This window comes from Eleginops maclovinus, chromosome 4 (genome assembly GCF_036324505.1).
Source record: "Eleginops maclovinus isolate JMC-PN-2008 ecotype Puerto Natales chromosome 4, JC_Emac_rtc_rv5, whole genome shotgun sequence".
In the NCBI taxonomy this organism is placed as follows: Eukaryota; Metazoa; Chordata; class Actinopteri; order Perciformes; family Eleginopidae; genus Eleginops; species Eleginops maclovinus.
Window position 1 is genome coordinate 21,631,144 of NC_086352.1, and position 25,961 is coordinate 21,657,104.

Consider the following 25,961-nt stretch of genomic DNA (forward strand, 5'->3'; position numbering starts at 1 on the left):
CTCTTTTTTCGTTACTCTGAACTGGTTAAGACATAGTGGGCATTGCTTTGGCCTAACCAGTAACAGTAATGGCTCACACTCATTGTCCCGATCTCTGACCTCTTCTCCCTCCCTTTGAAATCCTATTATATCAGCGTCTAATCAAAGCTCATAACCTTATGATTAAACTTACCAGTAAATTGAGAGATTTCTTCGAAATTGCCCAACACTGTGCTTTTCCATGGCAACCCCCTTCCAGAAATTGTATATTCGCAGAATTGCTTCTTTCAGGGTTTGCAGTGTTATTGTAATGGATGACTTTCATGCCAGAGTGACCCTGGAAGTAATGATTTAGGGGAGGTTTATACTTTTGGTTGGGATACAATAAGTAAATTGAATTGATGGTCGGAGTAAATATTGTTCAAGCTTACACACTCTTGTGAATATGTTTTGTTTTTTTCAAAGCAAAACTATGTTTTTGCTCTGTCCATTGTACAGTGAAGTACTGCATATGGGTCTACTTCAATTACCATTAAATTAATGGGAGCAATCTGGCTGTTATAAAAGAAAGAAAATGAGTCCAAACATTAAGAAAACTCAATTGCACCTCATGATTTGTTGTGGTTTGGAAATAAATTTGTGTCTTATTTACAATATGATTTTGTAACATGTGATTGTGATTTGTGGAGAAAACAGACACTCTTAAGGTGAACATCTTACGCAATAATAAGCATACACATAATTAAAACATTTATTGCAGTAGCTGTATACCTGTATAGTAACAAGGATTAACTGTTTCAGTATCTGTGATGTCAAACACCCTTACAACTGACGAACATACTGCGATAAGCAAATCACTCCAACCCATTTAACTTCTTTATATTGTGACATAAATATGAAAGTGCTTTACAAACTGAAGGTCTCCTTAATGCACAAATCAACTCTATTCCAACAAAATAAAATGACACAAAAATGATCAAGTTAATTTTTAAAAGCTATATCTTTTAGCATGCTTTTCCATTGTGTAATTTGCCTTCCATGCTGTGGAATAAAACAAACTTTTTCAGACAGTGGAATGACAGATGATCTTTCATGGTCGACCCATTATCTGCACATGCCTTTGTGTTTTTCTTAAGTGCCAAGAACTGGATTTCATACTTAACACCTGTGTGAATGTGTCTCTAAATTTGACAAACATTCAATGCATAAGGCATTTGATTATCAGACAGGACAGTCTTTGTAGCCAACATGTTCTCGTCATTTAAATAAGCACAATTCAGTGTTTGAAGAAACACCATGAAGGCACAGTGATTAAAGTGATTCATTCAAGATTCAAGATTTAAAGGTTTAATTTCATAATTTTAGTTTAAATGTTATCTTAACCTGTGTTTTCTTATGGATGGAAACAATAGTCTGTGTGCAAATAATATATATACATATGTCAATAAATTGCAGGTACTACTGAGGGGATTGCACCCAGTTAAATCACAATTTGAATAAAATCTATACAGTAATAAGATCAACGTTAGATAAAACATTTAGCCATTTACAAATATATTGCTATTTAATTGTACTGAACACTTTCAAAATCAGTTTATAGAGGAGCGCTTTCAGAGCTTTTCATTTTTATAATGCACATATTGAGCACTGACATCCTTTATACAAAAGATTTTTTTAAAAAATGTTTGCCTGTGGTTTTGCAGTACTTGAAGAAAATTATTATGAAATATGTCGCAACATTTGAGTATATTACGGGATGGAAATTTGTTTCAAAATCAACCTTTGGATTTTTTATAGAATTGGGTAGATGTTTTCTCGTTGTACATTATGACACATTATAGATCTTTGTCCAGTTGAAATCCCAAATCCTCATGACAAGCCATTATGATGACAAGAGCCAAGAACTGTCCTAATCACTGTGGTTATTACGGGTATATGATAGTGGTTAATAAGTCTTATTTACAAACACACAGACAATGACAGAATAAACGAGTGTCTACTAACAGTGTTATTAGAACAACACACTCTGAAATGTAATTCCATTTTCTTTGATTGTGTTGATTAATATAGTCCCGAACAACTCAATAACAACCACACCACAAATATTTGTATATACTTCAGCCATGGTAGTTTTTTTTTTCTTGCAATTTGTTTACATTTTCTCCATTTAACGCATGTCCTTCACCCACTTGTCCAAATCACACATGAAGTGGACAGAAAATGTTACGTTGAAGAAATCCATGGATGTTCATAAAAAATGAGGTTTCCTCTAGAGCCATAGTAAAGTTGAATTGTAGAGAACACAGCATAAGCACTATAGTTTTGTGGCCTACATAGTACATGTGGCTATCACACTGCAGAAGCATCAACTAAAGTGGGAAGAGATGAAACTAGAAAGAATACAATAAAAGAGACAGGAGTTCATGTGGACATCTCACAGCACAGAAACAAAGTCTGTCTTATAGCTGCTGGTCCTTGGGGCTGTCGGGGCAGGAAGCTGGCTGGCAGGACTTCAGACTCACCAGTGGAATATCAGCCATGCCACCGCTAGTGAAGTGTCCCTCTCCACTCCCAAACTGCTTCCTATCACCAAAAGGATCTGACCGCCCACTATCATTTTTCCAGGTTCTGGTCAGAGTGTGTCCATTGAGAAGTTTGTCCTTGGGACCCCACTCCTTCTGAGACCCAAAGCTAGACACGGGTGATTTTGGCTGCTGGTATGTTCCCAACGTCGGGGGCATCCAGCAGTTGTCTGAATGTCCCAGGACGAGGCATTCTTGTGTGCACATCTCTGTAGCTTCCACTAGACCACGAGGTCCCAGGGGGCCATCTAAAGGAGAACAAGAAACAAACAACAATATGTTAAAATTAATTAAGACCAGGTATATAAAAGGATAATAATAATATAACGATTGTGGGATTGGTTTAAACATTCACCTCAGACAAAAGATGTATATACAACATGTTAATTAATGTATTAGATACAGCTGTACACATGCTTGTTAATGCAAACATCATATCAGCCAATAATGTGAGTTACTCAATGCATAAAAACATGGAGCATAGCCAGTTGTTGTTCAGAGCAAATACCTGATGGGAAAGAAATGGGAACTAAGTGATTGTGACTGAGAAAAGATAGTTTGGGTCCCAACGGGTGTTTTGAGTATCTTAGAAACTGCTGAGCTACATGGATTTTCACTAACAACAATCTCTAGAGTTTACAGAGCATGGTGTGAAAAACAACATCCTGTGAGCGCGATTCTGTGGGGGCAGGCCTTGTTAATGAGCGAGTTCAGAGGAAAATGTTTAAACTGGTTTAGGCTGACGGACGCAGTAACCACGCTTTACAACTATGACTAGAGCTATGTTGAGAAGCATCTCTGAACACAATCATGTTGAAACTTGAAGTAGATTGGCCACAGCACCAAAGGACCGCAAGGGGTTCCATTGTTGTTGGCAGAGAAAAGGAAGCTGAGGCTACAATTGGTACAGGCTCACCAAAACTGGACAGAAAGATTTTAAAGGCTCTGGCTGATGACGTGCAGATGGTAGGGTCAGAATTTGTCCAACAGAACATGGGGCGATTAAGGGCTCCTTCTTCTTGTTCTTCTTCTATCCTTTCTTGTGTCAGAGCTTCATGCTCCTGGTGCTGTGACATTTTTTCTTGGCACACATAAGGCCCTTTCACACCAATTGAGCATCAAAATGTACCGTGTCAAAAAGCACATGTCATTAAAACTGCTTCCACCAACATGACAATGAGTTCAGTGAACTCCATAGGCCCCCACAGTCCACAGATCACAGTTCAATACAGCACCTTTGGGATGAGGTGGAATGGGACATTTCCACATTAATGTGCAGCCGATAAATCTTTAGCAACTGCGTGATGCTCTTGTATGAATAGTTTAGACAGTTCTGAGAGCAATGTATAAGAAAGGTGAACCAAACCAAACCAAAACCACAATCTTTTCCTATCAAGAACTACAGAGTAATTGATGAGTAAATGCACAACCACAACAAAACAAACCCCATTAGCTGGCGTCAAAGTCCATTAAGAGCTCAACAATCACCTCCATCAACTCCTCTTTTGGTAGAAAAACAAATCACTTCATTCAAATAAATCTTTGCCAGTGAAGATAATTAAAGCAGAAGTTATCCTACCTTAAAATCATATATATGCAGAATATAAAATACCGTTCAGGAGAGGTTGAAATAAGAGTACTCCCAGTCAGATCAAAATACAACTATAGACTGTTGTGTTTGGTTATTGCAATGTTTCAAACCCTATAAGAGATTTAATTTCAATGAAGAGCAAAGCTCAAATCGGAACTGGATTCAGCTGGTTTCCTCTGTTAATTAAGTCTCTCCAGCTATGAGGAACATAGGGCATGTGAGTTCAGAGAGATAGATTCTGTGGACCCACCATTAATCTGAAAAAGAGTATGCCATGCTTTCGGGAGCTGGAGAGCGTGGGGGAGGGGGGGGGCATAGATGTTGAGGAGGATGAAAGGAAGAATGAGTTGTCTTTGAGCATTGTCATTTTAAATCCATAGAGACATTCACAAGGCGTATATACAATGCACTGTAAATAGAGTTACAGCCTGAGAGAAGGTACTACAGTAGTGATGTTGTCTGATATTCAATCAGTAATTAGGCTACACATACGAGCTAACTTGTTCATATCTTTTTCTCTTCTGTCATTTAATCTCACCGTTTTAAATAAGTAAAGAGATAGATTAAACTACATCCCATATAGTTGCTAATGTTAAAAAAACACGCCCAGTGAAAGCCCTTTCAGTAGCAACAGATTTTCAGAAACGTATTGGAAATCTACGATTTTGACCAACGGTATTGTCAGGGGTAAAGCTGCACAACAGCACCCTAACTATTTCTTGAGAAAAAATAATGGATGTTACTCTCTTAAAAATTTTTTTTTAAATGTCTGAGTAGAAATTATTCTAACCCTCTTCCATAGAACCAGAGAAAAAATGAAAAAATGTTGAAGGTCCTTTTGCAAAACAACAAATCATCAGCAGGACATTCCTCTCGAACGCGTTGCTACCATCTGGCTCGTCTGATGAACATACATCACCATTCAAACATAACAAATCAAACGAGTCAGTGTTTCAGGTGGTATTTGCTTGTATCTCATTTGATAGAAAAGCATGCATAATGCATGGAAATGATACAGCTCTGCCGTTTCAGGATTTTTTTTTTCTTTGTGTTGGTTTCAACCTCTTGTTTTAAACAATCAACCATCTGCTAGTTTTTAAATCAACTTAAAAGGGTAATGAATTCATCTGCTTTGTCCTAAAAGAGAAAATGATAACTATTTGTCCTAATTTGTCCCCTTGCTTTGCGAAATAGCTAATTGTCGGCAGCAAATATCTCTAATGTATCAGGGACCTTTTTTTAAACACCTGCCAGGACCTGTTTTTGTCCTTGATGGTTAAAAAATATGTACTTGAGGGTCTGTTTTATGAAACTCAATTTTATTACAGGAGCAGAATGGGTAGTAGAAGCTCACCGGTTAATATTGAGTCTGTATCTTAATCATAATACCCTAGTCTTTCAATATGTGTACATTTATAAACTATATTGCAAATTAATGGAATGTTGATTATGTGAATGGCCTGATGGTGAGGACCTCACTGAAAATCAATAACTACTTTGAAACTTTGCTGCATCTACATTGACCTAAATTGTTTTGGTGTGCAAATATTTATTTACTTCCAAAAGTTCAACCTGCTTCCTTTTAATCACATATTTTAGAATGAAGATTTAAAACTCAGCTGAAAACCTTACTTTATTGCTCTACACAGTGACTGATGTGAATGCAAATTGAAAAATGTAATAAAAAAGCAAGCTTTAACGTCAGTTATAAATTGGTTTGTAAAGCGAGTTATTAACACATAATAATAAACATAAAAATTGACCTAATCTACCAACAGTGCTCTGATTGAATCGATAATAGGGAGAATATATTTTTTCCGGTGTACAATTTTTTCTTCTTTTGTGGCAAATGTTTGCATATTTAATATTACAGCCACAAAGCCAATATGTGCTAAAGTTGCAATTAAAAGTTTTTTTCTTTTTCAGGAGAGGAAATCTTAACCTTTCCTATGGTTATTTTTGTCTTTTGAAGCAAATTAAATGGCAATTATAAATGTGGGGGAGAAAAACGACCAACAATTGTATTATACCTTTTGGCCTAAATTCATATTTCTGACAAGGTCTTTGTGGGTTATTCATCTGTAAGACAATGAAGAACATGTCCTCAATTTCCACTAAGTGGTGCAGCCTGCATGGGCTCTAGCTTCAACAGCACATTCAGTCATACAGCGTGAGGAAAGCTGGGACGAGAAAGTCCATCACAATAACAGGCTCTCATAATTGGCGTAAGGAGTCTAACCAAGACACACATTATCATAGTTGCATGAAGAACCACGGAGAGCCATAATACATGGTACCCGGGAGACAGCAAGATGAATTCCTTAAATGAGATTGTAGACAAGTGAGTAAACATCTAGGGAGCTGTTACTGAAGAGAGATGGAAGAAAGGGAATGGACTGTGGATGGTAAGCAGAGGAACGATGTACAGCCCTGCCATGTTAAATAATTGTTGATGTGTTGGTATTGTGAGAAAAAGTACTTTAATGAAGGCACGATAATTTTGCCCCTTTATGTTAATTCTTTGAAATGTTTTGAAGTGCTTGAAAAATAATTATATTATAAAAAGGAAAACCCTAAGTATTTTGTGAAGTACTGTATATCTTTATGTATTGTCAATACTTTACTCTACTACTTTACTCTACTTATTAGCAGTGTGTGTATGACTTAAAGCAGAATCAGGTGACTGGATCTTTAAATTTCATTTTTTGAAACAAAAGCAGAGTCAGTCATTAATCAAGGGCACTTTGTGTTTTTCTATTCCCCTGGTGTAATAAACATGACCATTTGCATGTAGATTGGCACAATCAGTGGCCCAAGTGGGCAGCAGAGGATAATTTAAATCACCAATTTTCTATTCTAATTTGCGCATACCTGCTGTTTGTGAAAATGCAGAGACAAACCCTGATGGAGAGACCACTTGAGGCATAGAGCTGATGCCGGAGAATGAAACCCTATATGATACAAAAATTCCTTATTATTATGTGTATGATATACTGTTAACCCATGAAATATAACCATGGATAGTCACAGGCTACTAAAGACTGTAAATGATCAGCTAGCCAATTAAAATAAATTGATTTTTTTTTCAATAAAGCATTGTGCATGAACAATCAAAATCCAGGTTTAAGTCTTTCCTTGAATTTTCTTAATGGAGTACAGAAAGCACATTTACAATTCAACCATATCTCCAGGATAAAGACATATCTTCCCTTTACCACCCGAGTCAAAAATGGCAGACAATTATTTTGTTCCCAGCATTGTAGAGTACTTTACTATATCACTCTCCATGCCTCCACATTTTCCTATTCAAGACTAAAACTCAGCAGTCAAAATATTTCAAACAAAACCAAACCACAGCACAACACATTATTTTGCCTAAATGTCTCTTCGCTGGCTCCCTGTTGAAGCATATTTAGATGTAGCCCTACTCTTAACAGTGTGCAGGAATATGATGGTCCTTTTAATTGAAAGGGCCCTTTCAACCCACTTCCCTCTGGAAGCGACTTTTTGACATTCTAAAAGAATGATTTTCCAATTCAGTATTGTTTATCAAGCACAGTCTGTTCCTAAACTCCCACCTTATTATCCATTGTCTTCTCTTTGTTTACTTTTATTGCAGTGTATCATTGACTTAATTCTCTTGTGGCCTAACTTACCATTGTCCAGCATTTTCATATTTATGTATTCAATACACACAAAGACAAATCCTTATTTGTATCATGTTAACCCTGCATAACTATTTGTGATGATCCCCACTGTGAACAGACCTCTGTGATTTCCTCTGACTTCACTTGACAGACAAATGACCAACAAGGCTTACTCGCAGCTAGCGTCTTCGGATTATCTGGTGCCACAGCGTAAGTTAGTTTGCCCCATTGCATTCAACCTCCAACTCTATAATCAGAGTGACATCTCACGTCATGTAACCCAATTATGATCAGCTTGGAGATTGAGACAATTGTTAGTGACAAGAAATTTGTACTGTGATTCCATACTATATTCATACGTTGTTTCATGCAAAGTAACAAAGCTGTACATGCAAATAGCATTAATCATAAATCTGTCACTGCTGAGAGCCATGTGACTTCGAAAAGCCCTCCTGCTGACACCTTGAAGAGCTGTGGACAGATGATAAGCACCAGCACACCATGACACTACAACTGCAGATAAGAAGCTGCCGGGCATATAATCCATTGTGCTGCAGCTCAACAAACAAGCTTGTAAATCTGAAATAGATTCTGTCCGGCCTAATGAAATATATACATTCAGTTCATTCATTACTAATGCATGTTGCCTATAATTATATATGCAATTTATACAAAAAAACATTTTAAAGGAAATATATCTGACTTTGAGCCAAGTCAGTAGCTCTACTGTACCTTAGATGGTATGTGAAAATGAATTTGAAAGTCAAAGTTATAAGCAACAAAGTGTTTGAATAAGCAACTTGTAGCTGCTTGAAGATTTGCAAAGCACTGTTTCAAATAAACAGCATATAAGGTGTTGCATTAATCTTTTCACACCTTAAGATGAATGAGTTTATGCATTTTGTCACTATGTCACTCACTTATTTCTTATATATCAACATTTTTACTGCTAAAGAACTTATTTCAATTATTTTAGTGAAGGTACCACACAACTTTATAAGTGTTGATATATACGGGATAGACAGCCTCGTTATGCATATTCAAAATCACAGCTTTTCAACATAAAGCAGTGCTATCTAGTAACACAAAAGGGCTTCTGCATTGTTGACTCCTACTTTGTCTTTACAAAACGTGTGGCCCATGGTTTCTATGCTCAAGAAGTCAAATTTCTCCTTGCACATACACCACCAGACACACACTTACACACACACAAGCAAATAGCCAGTGGCTGATGTTTGGTGCAGAGCCCCTGAGTGCTTTAAATAACATTGAGGCACAGGTGTTAAGGAATGCAAGGGATTCACAACGGTGTCAGATGGTGCTTACTTTTGCTTACAGCTCTGTGCAAATGTTGCAGATGTCCACAAAGACAGATAACTTAGAGACAAAGAAACCATTAGATTGCCTCCTGATACGGAGTCATTAGGATGTGCTGGGGGCTGGTCTGTTTAATTCTGCAGAAGCTGTTGTATCAATGTGAGCCATGAGCAATTGCTGTTTAACGATGAACACTTTGACCAAACAGTGTTCACTTGCCTCTCTGTCAGTCCTCCTACTCATCAACAGATCACAGAGGTTACGGAGCACGAGAGAATCATCCTCATTTTTGGCCAGCGGGTGTTCGGAACTATAAGGGAGTATACTTGTTTTTGTCTGCCGGCCATTTCTAATGAGATAACGTTTGGCTAATTAATTGGATGCACACTATCAGTGCTGATGTGCCATTCCCACACCAACAACCTACAGCCTTCAGAATGGCAAGGGGGAACGGATGGAGAGGGAGTGAGAGTGATTGAGTGCGGGGGATTTAGTGTCCATAGGGCTTGTTTATTTATCCATGCTGTTAAACATGCCCAGATGTTGTTATTTGGGGATGAATGAAGCTTTGTTTTGGTCCAGCATTGAAGCTCAAAGTGTCACGGAGCTGCTTCCAGCTGCTGCTCGAAAACCCACAAGATGCATAAGGCAAATTCATTCTCTATGCTTTAAAGTTGCTGTGACCCTTTCATCCTCCAATACCAAACACATACATATACCACCAATCACTGTTTAGACCCAGGGATATGATGATATGCAGTATTGTAACCATAGCCTGTATTCATAAAGACGACTCTCAACAAAAGTAAATATATGTTAAATCATTGTGGAAAACATGTGAGGGGTATGGTGATTGGTATCCGACAAGCATAGAATTACAGCTGCATACAGCACATTTGAAACAGTTCCTGTGATCTACAGCAAAGGCTATCTGGGGTTGGATGGATATGATAGTGTGCAGAGCAGAGCAACACACTGGATGCATCCTCAAGAGAATACTAGTCTGGCTGATGGATCCTTTCTAACGCTTCCTTTGAGGCCAGGCAGCAGCTTCTCACGAGAGGAGATGAAGGGCACGAGACAGGCAAAATAGAGAAAGCGGATAAAGCTTTAGAATGGAAGTGAAGGATGGTCAGAAAGATAGAAAAAGAGGATCGAGCAAGATGGAACAGAAAACAAGTTAAGTAAAAATGAAGAATAGCTAAAAAACAAAAAAACAAAGGCTGTCAAAAAGACTGCAGTAATTTACATAATTTCCATGATCCCTGATAAATATTTTTGGTTTAGACCTCACTTAAAACTATTCTCAGATCAATTTGTAATTCAAATATTCAACCCAAAGTACTCTCTATCAGATCAACACATTTTTCCTGATAAAAATAGTCTACTGTTTATTGCCTGGTGCTTGTGTGCTGGAAATGAAGGTTAACAAATGTGATCGGAATTGTGTTCTCTTATCATGTCAGTGAATTGCGTTATTTAAGAAATATGCACTTGGCAATGCAATATCTGTACTAAATTCTGCCAACTGAAAATCCCTTAAAAATAGCAGAATTGTATATGTTACATTACTCAGTTATTCAGAACTGTTGGGAAAACACCTTGATTTAGGTTATTTCCAAATATTTGCCCTGAACTAATGGGCTGCAGGGTTGGCGTCATAATGTATGATTTGAAAATGGTTCTAAATTGGTCATTTAACAGTAGCAGTCTGTTCTCAAATACCCTACAGCGCTTTAATATTGCGCTCCTACAGCCCAGACAGCCACTGACCCTCACAGTTTTTAGTCGTTTTCTCAAAATATATCAGATAATTTGGTGAATAGTATTCATATAAAACATAATTAATCATTTCCTTATTCTCTTAAACCATAAGTCTTGATTCTAATTTGGATATTAATATATTTAGCCACGTTGTCACTAAAAGGACTAATTCTAATAATTGTTTTTATTTTGGGGGACAATCCAAGAAGTAACTCAAGACACGTTTGCACTGCTTTCTTTCCCTTTTCTGCCACTGCTCTCTTCACTCAGTGTTTCCCTCTAAACTCTACTGCACCCCTCTAGAGTTTAACTTCACATCCACTATAAGCGGAATATTCTATCAAAGTTGTTGAATTTTAGCTAAAGCACCATTAAAAATTAAACAGTTGTTTCATGGGTCAATATATGTTGCTCCAACTTTATTCATTTATTCTTGCTGTAATCTCTACAGGGACTGTAGATGTTGTGTTGTTGTTTCTATTTTGTAGCTCCAATATATAAATGATAAGTCAATGACAACAAGGTAAAGATGCAAGTTAATACGGAATAAATCAGATCAGTTCTTACTTTCTAAGTTCCACAGTCCATTAAGACCTTGCCTTTCATGTGTTGGGACGAAACTTAAGGTTGTCCTAAATCAGGTATTGTAGACATGCCGCAGAATCTGCAGAGAACAGCATCAGGCAGGCTGCAGCACAGACGGTGACCTTTCCTGCTCATCTTCTACTGTACACCGAAAATTTCATTTGCAGTTCTGGGTCATGCCACCTCCAGAAGTTCTGAGGTGACTCTTGCTTTTTACACTGCAGCAGTGGGTTGGAGTGGATAAGACAGAGGAGAAAGTGGAACTATCAGTTTAACAGCCCAAAAGTGAAGCTATAGGTGCATTGCTCATCACATTTTTTTGGACTCCAAACAGTCCTTGACAGTTATATTGCATATTTGCCCAGATGGAACCCATTTGTATTTTTGTTAGACGAGTTTGTTTTGTCCCGATACATCTGATTAGGACACATTAAAAGTGCATGAATGCCAAACAAGTATGCATATACTGTAATAAAAAAATTAAACCTTCATCACAGCTTCCCATGAGGGTCTCCAAACGTATTTGTATCATGTGGTGTTTTGATAAATCTTTCTGGAGAGATGAGTGTCAATCTGTAGCAGAATGGTTTTGGACAGTCTCTGACAGGAACAAGGCAAATACTTAAATTCAAAAGTAAATTAACCAACAGCGGCACTTAGCAAAGACTGCTAAATGGAGCACTTACACACACTGACATAGCACACTAACTCACAATGCTATGAATTATGAAATGGTCAAGTGTTTTAAATGGGCTCAATGGGTAGATTTTTACAGCGTAAACAAACAAAGGATCCACAATGTATTGCCTTTACTCGGCCTATACCAATCCAGAATAATTGATTGAATCAATCCCAGATACTAGTTACCGACATACCTACTTTTTTATTATTTATTTGTGAGAGAACAATAAGCTTACGCTGTGTAAATAATCATAATAAATGTGGCAATGCTTCTGTTGTAAATGTACCTATACTTTCATAAGAAGAACCAACTGTACTGTACTGATAACACTGAGAAATGGTACAAAGAAGGTTCAATTACATTGTTCCCATGGGGCTCTGGTGTAACAGACCAGATATTCACTAGCAATTTAAGGAGCCCAGAACACTGTTCTTTGGGGTGGTGTGCGGAGGAAAAAGATGCCAAAAGTAAGCTCGATTAACACACTGGTGAAACAGTGCTGTGTGGCCTGGAGGCACAAGCAAAGGGGATGATGAGGACTAAATTAAACCCTATTGGAGAAAACACCTTACTCTGTAATGAGAAGAAACAGTAGAGAACATCTTCACACCTCTCAGCATCAACACTTACAGCCTACAGCTAGAAGATTGTACAACGTTTACAAAGCAACTCAAGACAACTACGAAAAGAATGAGGCAGTGAGTGTGCAACAGAATCCAAAGAATTTTAGATTGTATATAATGAACTATTTCTGAAACTATGCAACCTTGTTCACATTTGGATAAAACAGCGCTATTGTGAAAATAATGCACATGCATTTTTGCTAAATTCCATTCTTCTATGTGTTGTAACTGTCCTTGAACATTACAAAAAGGATTGCAAGGAATGAAATCACTGAGGTTTATGTATTTTTTGTTCCCTATCATATAGTGCATAGGGAACCTTTTCAATGGATATACTGTACAAAGCTGTTTGTACACTTGCTATGTGATTACTACGGAAAAACTTGGGTTATTTAATGAAACTTAAGAACAAAAGAAGAATGAAGAGAATATTCTTAGTACAGTTGTTGGAAAGACTGTTTTTACAGGGCTGCCATCCCTAATACAAGTAAGATACAGTATGGCATTCAGACCTGAAAATAATTCTATTCATCCACCCATCCATTGTTATTGTCCATGCATTTAACCATCTGTAAATGACAAAAATTCAATAAGTATTTCTACACAACTCATATGACAGCTGAAGTGTGGATAACCAAGCAGTTTGTATGTGTATGTGCATTGAATATTTAAAGATGGAAATACCAAATACTTAGCGATTATTGCAGCTGTAAAAATGAGGATCGAATAGAGCTATTATTAAACATTTCTGAGATTTATGATTGAAAGGACAAATCCATTACATGAGGGGATAAATAAAGTCAGCACTATAACACGTTTCGTTTTAGAAGGTGTGAATACTTAAATGCAACTAAATGACGGAAGCACAATTCTTGGACTGCATTAATCAGATTAAGAGCTGGATCAATAGCACAATCACACCAAACTGTATTTATTTAAACACAACGTAAAACAAAGATATAACAATTAAATTACTTTTATCTGTAAAAATAATTTAGATTCTTGGAAAAATAAATAGTCATTTTCTTTCCTTTAAACTCAAATATTTTGTGTTATTATGTAGCAACACAGCTTTTCGAAACACAATTTGAATTGCAGTTTTGCACAGCTCAGTGCAAGTGCTCAGTCCCCATGACAACAATAGCCATGTAAAAATGATTTCTTCTCCCTCTCTAATCTTCCACTGCATTAGACCCAGCCACCGACCTTTTAATCTAATTTCTGTTCTAAGTCAGTGAGTCTGCCTGCTCATCTCAACAGTGGATCGAATGCATTTCTGGTCAAAGAGCTTTAGTAAAACTGATGATAACAACCAGACAGATACTGCATGTGATAACTGATTCAGTTTTTAAACTTGCCCCTTATTTATGGACCTTTTTGCTGGACAAGTGTACACTTTAATCTACATTTTGCCTCAATTCATCCTCTCAGGACAATAAACATCAACGCCAAGTATCATGTCAAAACCTGGACACAGGTCTGAACAGACAGACCTTGTCTTTATTTTGAATTAAAAACATGGAATTAATGTCTCCAACCCCTTGCCCAGAACACACATATATACGGCAATCACTACCAGCTGACATTTTAACTATGAGGAATAGATTTCAGATTCAATACAAGGGTATAATCTTTCAATCATTGTGAGCATGCAGTGGCTGTGACGGTGAAAGTAATTTAACAGATACAGATAATCATCATGTTGACCTCATAATACAGTAATGTTGCACCATGACAACAATTCACTTTGCCTCATATATTGAACAAGACACTAGAAAATGCAGCCATGTAGATTTGAGAAAATAATGACTGCAAGCCTCAATGATGCTCAGTGGCTCGATTTGGTTCAATCCAATTGCTTTAGGTTTACCGTATTACACTGTGTGTTTATGCTATTATTTTGATTACAGTAAATTATGTGTGGTATGCAGTGAGTATTGATTTTAATCTGGAAGAAATTAGCAGATAAGAAATTGTCCCTGGTGAAGTTCTTTTGAAGTGCATGATAAGTGCTTATCACTTTTCATAACTGTTAGCAAAATCTCAATGATAGACGTGTTTACTACAAACCCTAAAATATCAGTAACACATATATTATCTAAATAAAAGTCATACATTTTTTTTCTCTTCAGCATCTGGTAAACTTATTTTATTATGTATTTCATAGAATTAAGGACGAGTTTCATTTTGTAGAGATACCCTGAAATTAAGAGTATGCAACACCTAATTAGGCATAGTGAATAAATCCCTTGATTAAAGCCAAGCAGTTGTCTCAAATTATTATAAAACCCTTTCAAGTATAACTATTTGATACAACACAGGTATTGTAGCGTTGGAGCTTTGCTTTATGTAAGCTGATGAACATGAGCTTGGAAATGTGTTCAAAGCAACTTCACTTTCATGATTAACAAAGTATATATGGGGGTAATTTAATGGCAGCTATATTAAGATTTGTATAATTGAATATGGAGAAACGTATTATACTTTACATTACTAATGTATCCCTCATGTCTCTAGCCAGTAGTTAAGGTGTAGGCAGCCAGACTGTTAATGTTAAAGTGTGGATCTGAAACTGAATATTGGGTTTGTGTCCGCTTACAGTAAGTAAAGCATAGTTAAGGAAAGACAACTATTACCATAACAATTATTAACATTGACTCAGTATAAGACCACAAATCTGAGTTTGCAATGTCACAGTAATCTGCCTCGACAGCCTCTGAACTTGCCCTGGGTTATAGATTACTTTTTTAATTCCAGAAAAGACATAAGCCCTTTTGTGTTATCATACATTCATTTTCTCCATTAAACGTCAGCACTTTCATTAACTCTCAGAGGATAGAATTAGCAGCTTGTGCCGAGAAAAAAAACTGTGAGTTATGTGATAATTTCATAATTTTTGTATAAATTGTGTCTTGGATTCTTTGAATTTTAAACAAACAGTCCTGCCATCGAATGCCATTCTTCTGGAATCACTTGACACCGATAAACAAAGACTTGCAGAGTCAGAATGAGCATCACGGGTTGTACAGCAACAATAGTGTAATAGATGTGCAAGGTATTCAGAAATATATTTAGAGTACTTTTAGACATGTGCTCTTCTAGTATAGCCAACGCACACAGTCATATGCATAACAAATTAGTATAAACAGGAAAGGGACGCGCAGGTTGCTGTTACCGTACTGCTTACTTGCAAAAGTAAGCAGTACGGTACCTACAACAGTGTGAGGTGAAAGAGAAAAGGAAAGGAAGAGAGGTATAACTAAGAGGCCGATAAGTTGTACAGTGAAGTAGTGACAGAGAGACATGTTATTTTCCGTGTTGATCATTACCTTGAGCCTGAAGGAATTTGATAATAAAACAGAACATTGTTAATCCCCAGAGAGCTCTGTAATTGCAATGTTGAGGTACATCTCCTCTCTGTTAATAATTGTAATTTCAGAGCATGCTCTGCACACATATACATTTATTCATAATTACCTGAGGGAAAGGATAGTGCCGCACTGTCTATTACAACTGCACTAAATTAAATGGATATAAGAAAAAAAAAAAGGTCAGTAAGTATTGATTTTGAACAAAACGGTTTCTTTTCCTTCCTGTGTTCCAAGGTCATTGAAGAGATGTATATATATTCCATAAATCCTATGCCATACTCTTTACATAAGGTTCAGAGAAACTGTAAATTCTTTGTGAATTAATTGGACTTAGAAACTTGGGCGTATATTTTTGTCTCTAGCTGCTAAACATGAGCTCATAACTCAGCTTAATGTATCATGTGCTTTGAAATCATGTCTACCCGTGAAGTAAGCAAATGTGTCAAAATGTGCAAGTGTAGTGAGGGGAAAAGTTAGCGCCTCCTCTTCAACTCCGAGAACCGTCTGGCTCGGTTGAGGTGTTGTTAAGGTGTTGACAGAAAATGGCAATTACACACATAAGGCCACTGGATCACATGAATTGGTGGGAAAACAGTGATTCCAGTATAGTACAGAGTGTTTGAGATTTGCAGAGTATAAAAAAGACAAATCCATGTTAAATTAAAGCCGGTTTTACTGCACAATCTATTATCTGTTCTTTGAAATAAAGTAAAATAAACATCCTTTACTCACACGCACAGATAAGGGGATACCACTTCTAATGTGATTGATGCATATTTAATGTCAAACATCAGTAAGTAATAATGTATTTTACAGATTTACCACATCCCTAAAAAATGTGTCAGTCACATAATCTACTAAATGCATCGGATGGCTTTGAAAAAAACTAAAAAAACGTGAGTATAAAGGAAATGAAAACCGTGATAATAATAACATGAAATATGAGTGATAGCCATATGCATAAATCTGCTCTGTGAGATGGTGGGTGCACTGGGAGGAAGCAGGGGTCAGGGCCTGGCAGAGACCCCTGTTGTGTGCAGGTGGCGAATAACTTCTGTCAGCCAAGTAATTAAGTGTCCATCACATCCTTGCAGGAGGCCTGTGCAACCCAGAAGCCCCTTCCAATCTCCATCTGTGAGGAGGACTGGAGTTACAATATGGCCCTACATATGACCAGCGTATCTAAACCAACACATAGAAAATATGTTGGGAAACACACATAGCAAACACATGGAAAATAGTTAATAATTTGCAAATATGTGTATGAAAAATGAATATACACTTCAATGTTATATATTTTAAGCATTTAGCATTTTCAAGTAAATGATTAAAGGAATAAAGAGCGACAAATAGGAATCGTGTAAAAAAAGTAAACATATGAATAATTTGTTTGTCATATTAGAAAACAGTGCTGTAATTAACAAACCCTCAGTTAATGACCCCAGGGCTCAAACTGTAAATAGTTAGTTACTAAACACTAATGAGAAGAAAAAGTAACATCTGCTTTATTTTCGCATATAATCAGAGGAATTAAAAGCAACCATTAAGTCTTAAAATGATAAAAATGGAGTTGATTGTGTTGGATTTTGACCTTTGATGTCAAAAGGAAAAGAACAACGTATTACTATGTGAAGGTGATTTATTACAATTCAAACACTGGCTGTAGCCTAAACTACGTGCAGGCTGCAAATCGTTCTTTCTAATTCATGGAGAGAAAAAGTGATCCTTGATGTGAACTACGTTTATCATGATGGCATGGTAACAGTGACAAACTCATGTGCCATCCAGCTGTAGTGTAATACAAGTTGTTTTTGACTGGCAAGGTGTTGAAACGTGTGGTGACTCCCTCCGTCTTAATGTCGACACATGTGTGAAACTAATTTGTTGTTTTTGAAGATGGCAGCAATTAATCTCTCAAATGACCTGGCTAGATTAAATGAGAAGAAAGCGTGGATGCTAGGAAAATAAATGCCAGCATTAGGGAAGAAATTACAAGATGACCTTACTGAACAATGATTTATGGATTCCTTCGTCAAGCAATTACAGCAGGTGATACCTTTGAAATTTCAAACCATGGAAATTAAATTTGCTCCTTTGCAAACTGTGCACTTGTCAAGGACATTTAAACTGTTACCTACACTGGAAGGCTCCTCTGCAGTCATCCCTCTTCCCTTGGCAAATCACTCAGCTTTCAGAGTGATAGAGCACATACGGGGATGGACAAAATAATAAAAACCTCTGACAATACATGAATATCAAATACCTAAAAAGCAGTAGCACACAAGGACGTTGATTTCAGTGCTGCAAGCTTGTAATCCTTTTAACAATTTAAAGAAGTAAATGTATCTACCTTTAATACATTGTCTGGACAATGATTTGCGTTCAGCAAGCACAGCCAGCATAATAAAAGTGTTAGTATGGTTGATCAACAAAGAGGAATGGAAACTATGGGTTTCATGAGTTGGATAAAGTAAAGCCATCTGGGAGTTCTTATGAAAGTATTCATCAGAACTTATGAAAGTATTCATAAGAACTCCCACAAAGCACTGTGCTTTCATGTCTCAGCAGTCTGAGTTTCATGGCTATACCAAATTATGAATCTTTGTGTATTCAATTTAAGCCAAAAATAATACTGTCACTGATACCAATAGGTTTTACTGTAATTTGATTATTTTTAAGGCTTTGATGTTTTACTGTGCTGAATAACAGTAGTGTTTTTATACTAGTTTTTCCATTGTCACATTCCACTACTTTATGAACTCATTTTGTGTACCTGCTTCAGTAAATGAGAAAATGTAGGCCCATTATGTAGTGTAAGCCCCCTTTTCATTTCTGTTATTGAGACAGTTGCACAATAACATAACTATTAATTGTGATTTCAGTATACTCCCTTTTCCACTTCACTTGATAAAAAAGAAAGATCATAACGACCTTGATATTTTGAGTCATCCTGTGTGGAGGAAACAAATCAATCAAACTAATCTCAAGGATTATGTTCTCTCATTGGTTCTCTGAAGGAGGGATGATAAGAAGATGTTTATTATTCTGCCTTGCATAAATGCTAAGCATCGATGTGCTAGTAAATCCTTACATCTGCCTTGACACTCCCCTGCCAGTGCTGTTGTAATGACTCTTCCTAGCATGGGGCTGTAGAACATGGAACATGGGGATGAAAGCAGAGTTGCAAAACACTCAGGTGCATTTGGAGCACATGTCTCTGCCCCTCCATATGTCATCAGAACATGAAAGTACAAGGCAGATGAACATCAACTTTCATTAAAAATTAAGACACTAATATTTAGCAAATAATAATAAAGAGGGGACAAATAATCAACATACTGGCATGATGAAAGTGATAAGCATTTCACTTTTTGTTGTTGTATACTGGCATACATTTGCAATGCTGGCCCTTTGCCTATCATTATCAAAGACAGATGGCTGAATAAACCTAGAGCATCTACAAAATTGCATTTTCATGCCTAAAATAATTTAGTTATTTCAGTTTCTTAAAATGGTTACCTACCTAACAAAAAATAAAACACAAATTAAAGCAAATATTATAATGGCAGCTGTTTGCACTGCCAGGTGGGTAATTATATCAAATGCGCTACTGCATACAATTTCCACATCTTCCTCACATTTTATGCTTGGGTATATGTTTGGACAATGAGACACAAATGGTGGTAGAGTTTGCACTGGTCTTAGTTTTAAAGTTATGTACATTTCTGTCCTCATACCTTCATACAGTAGTATTGACATTGAAACATGTATATATACATATGTGTGTATATATGTAGAGAGATTAAATGACAACATTGTTACTACGTAGTTGGGAGTAAGGTTAAACTATATTTATAATATTTGATTTACTTTCCTGCATTTTTGCAATAAAAGAACATTGATTAGGAGGAAAAAACAATTGTTTAAGGTGTACTTTGTCAAACTCTAGAAAAATGGAGCCAACATTGTTTCTTAGCAAAAAATAAATAAAAAGCAGGAAAGCCTTAAGCAATTGGAGTAGCGTGGATTAGCTGGTAAATTGTAAATGGCACTCTGTCAGAACTCATTCCTCCTGCAGTCCTCTCAGTCATCGGACATTTGATGAGTAGCTTTGTCTGTTCCCCTCTCAATGTCAAAAAATCAGCAGGCACTCTGACTCTCTGATGGGGTCAGAGACCTCTGCTGCTGTGAGAGGGTGACCATGTTGAGTGGAGGACACACTCTGTCATCACACAGAGACATACAGACACGTTTCCTGAGACACAAGTGAAACAGTTTGAGCCAGCTTCTAGCGTATTTTAAAATAAAATTTATTAAATGAAATGTACACAAGATAGTATTATAAAGCTGCATGCTAAACATGTGGTGTTATAGCCATAGTGTTTGTCTGTAGTTGTTATTTTTATCCTGTGAATCTTGTTATATAAATTAGAAAAAGCAAATCTGAATTTACAGACAAAGGAGTGGAGATGAAAGGAAATACATGTATGGGGCACGAAGAGAAATGGTGCCAGCGGCCTCATCATTTCATTTCCTTTAGCCCGTCTATAAATGGCATGCATTTTAATCCTTTTAATTATGGATCCTCACTACAATTACCTCAAATTAAATTACTTTGCAAACCTCTGAAGGATACATAGCTAACTAAGAAAAAGACGATCATTCTGCCAGGGATTTAACCTCAGTTTCTCTGTGACACATTGAGCTATCACCCCCACCTCCTAAACCCAACTCCATATGGAACTGAAATATTGAGAATGCTTAAAAGCCCATACTGTACCAATTCTAGAACCCAATCAGCCCTCAAAATCCTCCAAATCCCCTCTTTCCCAGGCCTACTCTATTCATGGGGCTATGGAGATTACATAGTAGAACCCTGCCTGGCAGGCATGCCACACTTAAATAATCTCTGGGTGAAATCCCAGTGTTAATGTGAGGTTTCTGGATCATGGCACCAGTGTGTTGCGGCGCTCTGTGGCAGGCTGGTCGCAGCTGACGGGCATGCACCAGGAGGCAGAGGATGTATGGAGTGAGGGGTGGAAGATCAGGATAAAAGCAAAGATAGTAAGAAGAGTGATGAGAAGTGAAAGAAGGAAATATAGAATAGGAAGAGAGTGAAGAAAGAGAATACAACAATATGGCGAGCAGCAATTGAGCAGATGAAAAGAGGAGGCGATGAGGGAACAGAGAGGAAGAGAGAGATACCACTGTGGAGGCGAGCTAGTCCCCTGAGTGGGCCACAAGAAGCTTGCCAAGGTCTAAATGACATTACTCTGCATTTTATATACTTCATGGCCTTGGGTGGGTGTCCCATGTGCCAAGAGATGCATAAAATCCTGACTGCTATTCTTACCCTTCACTACAGCTGACCCATAAACAGACTCATCTCACACTTGAAGCATGGCATCAAACCAAGTATGCTCAACATGGAAAATGAATTAATTACTTGATGTTTCAATTGCAGCGCAATAATTGCTTTAGTCCACAGGATAACCAAGAAAGTGAGAAGATAACATATGCCAGTGAAGACGACAGCATAATTACAGGATTAGTGTAGGTCTTAAAGACTTCATCTTTCACAGATACACATGGAAGGCGATGGGAGGGGGGGCAGGGAAGACAGAGGGAGGAGAATCTATCTGAAGGAAGATGATACTCCTTTTTAGGTATTTTAATTCTTAACAACAACACACTTGCAAATAACTTAAGGTGCAGAGGTGCCCTTTTTGCATGCATGCCTTGCAAGTAGTCTGTGCATGGTCTTGAATCAGGCACTTCAAATAATAATCAAAGGAATACAAAAAAAAAATCCCTTCAGCTCTTTTCTCTGCCTCCAGCAACCACTCTCCATTCTTGGTGTTACCCTTGTCATTACTTCATCAACTGGGCTTGATTCTTTCCTCTTCTGCTTCTTGAGTGGAATGAACATCCCACTCAAGTCAGGACAGCAGAGTTACTCATCAAGAGCAAAAACTTATCTGTTCAAAAGATACCTCACAACCCCCGTTTGCCCCCAGAATGACACATGACTAAATGATATCCACCTCCTCAACCTGCCTACAGGTGCTCTCAAAACCTTAAAGCACAAATAAAAAAGGAATTTCTTCAAACATATAAGCAGTGTAGTGACACATGAGTAGTTCAATTCAAGTGTTGTCAGAGAATTGGGCCATGACATATGAACTGCTTGATGGTGCTTGAGATGGTTTTGATCTGGTAGAAAAAATCTGTTTCACCAACATAACAGGTTTCTTGATAAAATAAAATACAATTAAATCAGAAAATATGTTTTCCCCCGCAAAATCATTAAGTGGGGAATTATTGAATTCAGTCCTTAATGCCTCTTATTATAGTGGAAGATGGGTCAAAGGAAGAACAGTTTAAGTCAGGATTAAACGTGTCACAGGAATAATGTCCTGACCAGTTAAAAGCAGGGGTAATTAAGAGTAAATACTATAACATAAGGTTGTGCCAAGGCCTTTGACACTTCTAATTGCATTTATTTAAAGACTTGACCTCTTGCTCCCAAGATAAATTCATTGTAAGGTGAAGCAGCCTGTATACCCAACAATGAATGTCAAGAGTTTTTAAAGAACACAAGGTTTTGTGTGTTTGCAAGAGGGCGGAGGGGTTGGTGTGGACTGTTGTGTGTGAGGAGGCAGTGGGGTGAGAGGAACAATCTGTAGCAGTTAATTAGCACACACAAGGGGGCATAAGGAGAGCCCTGTCTAAATCCTCCCCTTCATCTAATGCCACCACAACAAGGCCTGCTAGATTAACCTGCTCGCAGCATAATTTCAGCCATTTCATTCATCAATACACAACGTGCTGGACAGATTCTATTAAAGCAGGATAACACACATTGTAAGCAGCATTATTAGCCCCTGACAACATCCGGGAATTCCATATCCTATTCCTATAATTCTATCGACATAAGATATACAGTACATGCCGTGGTCTTGACACGGTTAAAACCCGCAGGTCCAGCAGTCAAAAGTACAGAGCTTTATTGTGCCAGTGAATATATATTGTTTGAAAATAATGTAGTAAATTGTAATAGATGTTGAAATATCAAACTCTTAAATATGGAGAAGAAAATGTTAAGTAGGATTAGAGCTGACATCACATCAAGCTTATCTTGTGTCAATGTCATGTGAGGGGTCTTAAAGAACATCATTTTATTTTTTTAATTTCCCCCAATGCTTATTTTCCTATTTTATCTTGAGTGTATGACAATCTTAAAAGGTCCAGTCCTAAGCTCCGTGACTCGTGAACTCAAAGCAGAATAAGGTCTTATGGTGTAATTTAATAAGCTTGGCCGCATTTTCTTAATTACATTTTTACAAAGTGATTTGACTAATTATACACAGTATAATATCTACGCAAGAGCTGAATGTATTACTTTTTTATCCACCTTCATCTTTTCTTTCTTATGTCTTGTCAAGATGGGCTTTATTTTAAGATTAAATGTATTCACTTGATTCCAATATGTGCATGTTTTTATTATTTATTTCACTTTAATGTAATGAATATAATACATTCTGGGTCCAAATGATCTTTTATAGCCATCATAAATAGTATTTTTATCACGTTTTATTGTTTAGTTTTTAACCTTCTTCAGCTTAATAGGCCTTTTTTTATTTCTGTAATTGATATATTGTAATACATCGCTCCTTTAACAGTGGAAATTGTTTGCTCCTTGTACAAACGAGAAACTCACATTTTGTTTCCCAATGCTCATTCTACTGTGCTTTATATATAGGGTTTACAAATTAGTTGTTTTGAATTTCAGATTTAATCAGCGGCAGTTACCTAAAGTGAGTAGTTATTCATTCAATATAATGTCACTCATAGTTTCTATCATATATTATACATAATATAATAAAAATGTATAGTAACATGTGATGTAATGTACTGTTAAGACTCTTTCTGCACCTGACTAGCACTATAAAAATACCATGTATAATTATTTTCATACAAAAGCATGTTTTTATCAAGTCTTTCAGCTTTTACTGTCTTTGACTGATGTTTAACTTTCCAGTACATGCTGACAGAATTCCATTGGGTCCCATGACATGTCCAAGCAGTGAGATACATTTAATTAACTTCTCCATAATTTTGGCAGCATGACGAATCATTCTAATGTGATAATTATCATAATTTCTTCCAATTAAAATAGGCAATTTTAACATATTAGCTCTGGGGGAGAAATTGTGTCTTGCTGTTTTCATTTTAATCTGATTGCATTAACTGCCTTAAAATGAAGTAGGAGTTGATTACTGATCTTAAGCTGGTGATCACCAAACTACCTTTATGTTGCCTTGCATTAAGTTACATTTTCTCTTGAAATATTCTTTGCATCCACCCAATCCATATGGTCAGTGTGTTGGACCAGCATGGTTTAATAGTATTACATTGCCAGTTAAGGAAGAGGCTCTGCAGATACATCAAAAAGACGAGATGAAGACACTTTACATTATGCATTTATAGCTCATTACTCCTTTCAAAAGGCAGAGCTCTGACAGTGTAGAGCCACTGGCTGTGAGAACAGCTGCTACTCTGCCTGGCTGTGGTTCTGAATCTCATCTATGATGCTATGGATATGGCTACGGTAGCTGTACTGTGACTGCTCTTTACTGCTCCTGTTAACATTAGCCAAGAAAGCATTGTTAAACTACACAGAATTTGAACCCATGATATTACTTCTATGAGAGATGACAGCTGTGTTACTAACACACCACAGGTGCTGCAGTAGCTTTAATACAATGCTCAGGTAGCACAGCTACCCGAACACCTTGCATGCACTTAAAACATCTGCATGTTGTCATTGTTTACAAAGTATCATAACAGTCAAAGTATAGCCATGGCCATAGCTACATCACATCAATGGCAAAAGATATGTAATGCCATTACTATAGTCGTTATCACAGAAAATCTCAATAAGCCTCTGAAGGAGTAAAACTAGCTCCACTAGACAGTTATTTCGCTGCAATGGCATAGACTTGCATCTGAGCCAGGTACAGCTCACACTCTGTTTTCACAACCAGTGGCATGCCACATGATAATACATAATACAACATAGTAATATAGTTCAGTCTTTCCCTAAGAATCACATGGAGTGCAAAACATGTTGGAAGGTAACCCAAAGAAAATTACAAAAAAAAAAACACCACGACCTTTGGGGATCTCTATTAAGAAGGCACGTTTCTTGGATGAGAATTTTCTTGACTTGTCCGATTAACTCTTTTCTTTAGATTTTGGGCTCGACCTGCATGAGAGAATACTTCTTTCTTTGATAATGTCATTTACGGTTCTCTCTACAGCCTCTTATGCTCCAACCCTCGAGGCAACCGCAGTTTGGAATTAGTCATACATCATACACTTAACGCATGATCAAAAGTCACTTCCTTTCATGATATCTGTAGCTCTCCTCTCCACCTCCTTCGCTCAAAGTACTTCTCTTTTAAAGCATACATCTTGCTGTGAAACGACTCCACTTTTTTCAATAGATGATAAAGACCATCTTATTACCTTCCCATTAAGAACATAACATTGTGTTAAATGGACTCCTATTTAAAACACTCCTTTGAGCTTGGAGCCAGATTCAATGAATCTCAGCTTCACTTTAATCAACTCAACTGGCTTCGCTGTATCCACATAGCCTTTGCATGATTAAGAAGAATAAAAATTCATCGTATTTGATTATACCGAGTCCTAATTCAAAGGAGCGCCAAAGTCCCCAAAGGGTAATCTTACATATATCTACATCCACAGTATGAAATATCAATATAATTTCCATTCTAGGGCAAGGGGAATGGAC

At 37.1% G+C, this 25,961-nt stretch overlaps 1 protein-coding gene across 3 annotated transcripts in view; it reads right to left on the reverse strand.

Moving 5' to 3' along the window:
* Positions 1-806: 806 nt before the first annotated feature.
* The window catches only part of LOC134863879 (protocadherin-9), a 173,326-nt gene continuing 148,171 nt past the window's right edge, over positions 807-25,961 (reverse strand). For all 3 annotated transcript variants that reach the window (XM_063882632.1, XM_063882633.1, XM_063882631.1), the window contains one exon: positions 807-2,809. In XM_063882632.1, coding sequence (XP_063738702.1) covers positions 2,439-2,809 — 371 coding nt within the window. In that variant the 3' untranslated portion in view covers positions 807-2,438. The remainder of the gene's footprint in view (positions 2,810-25,961) is intronic.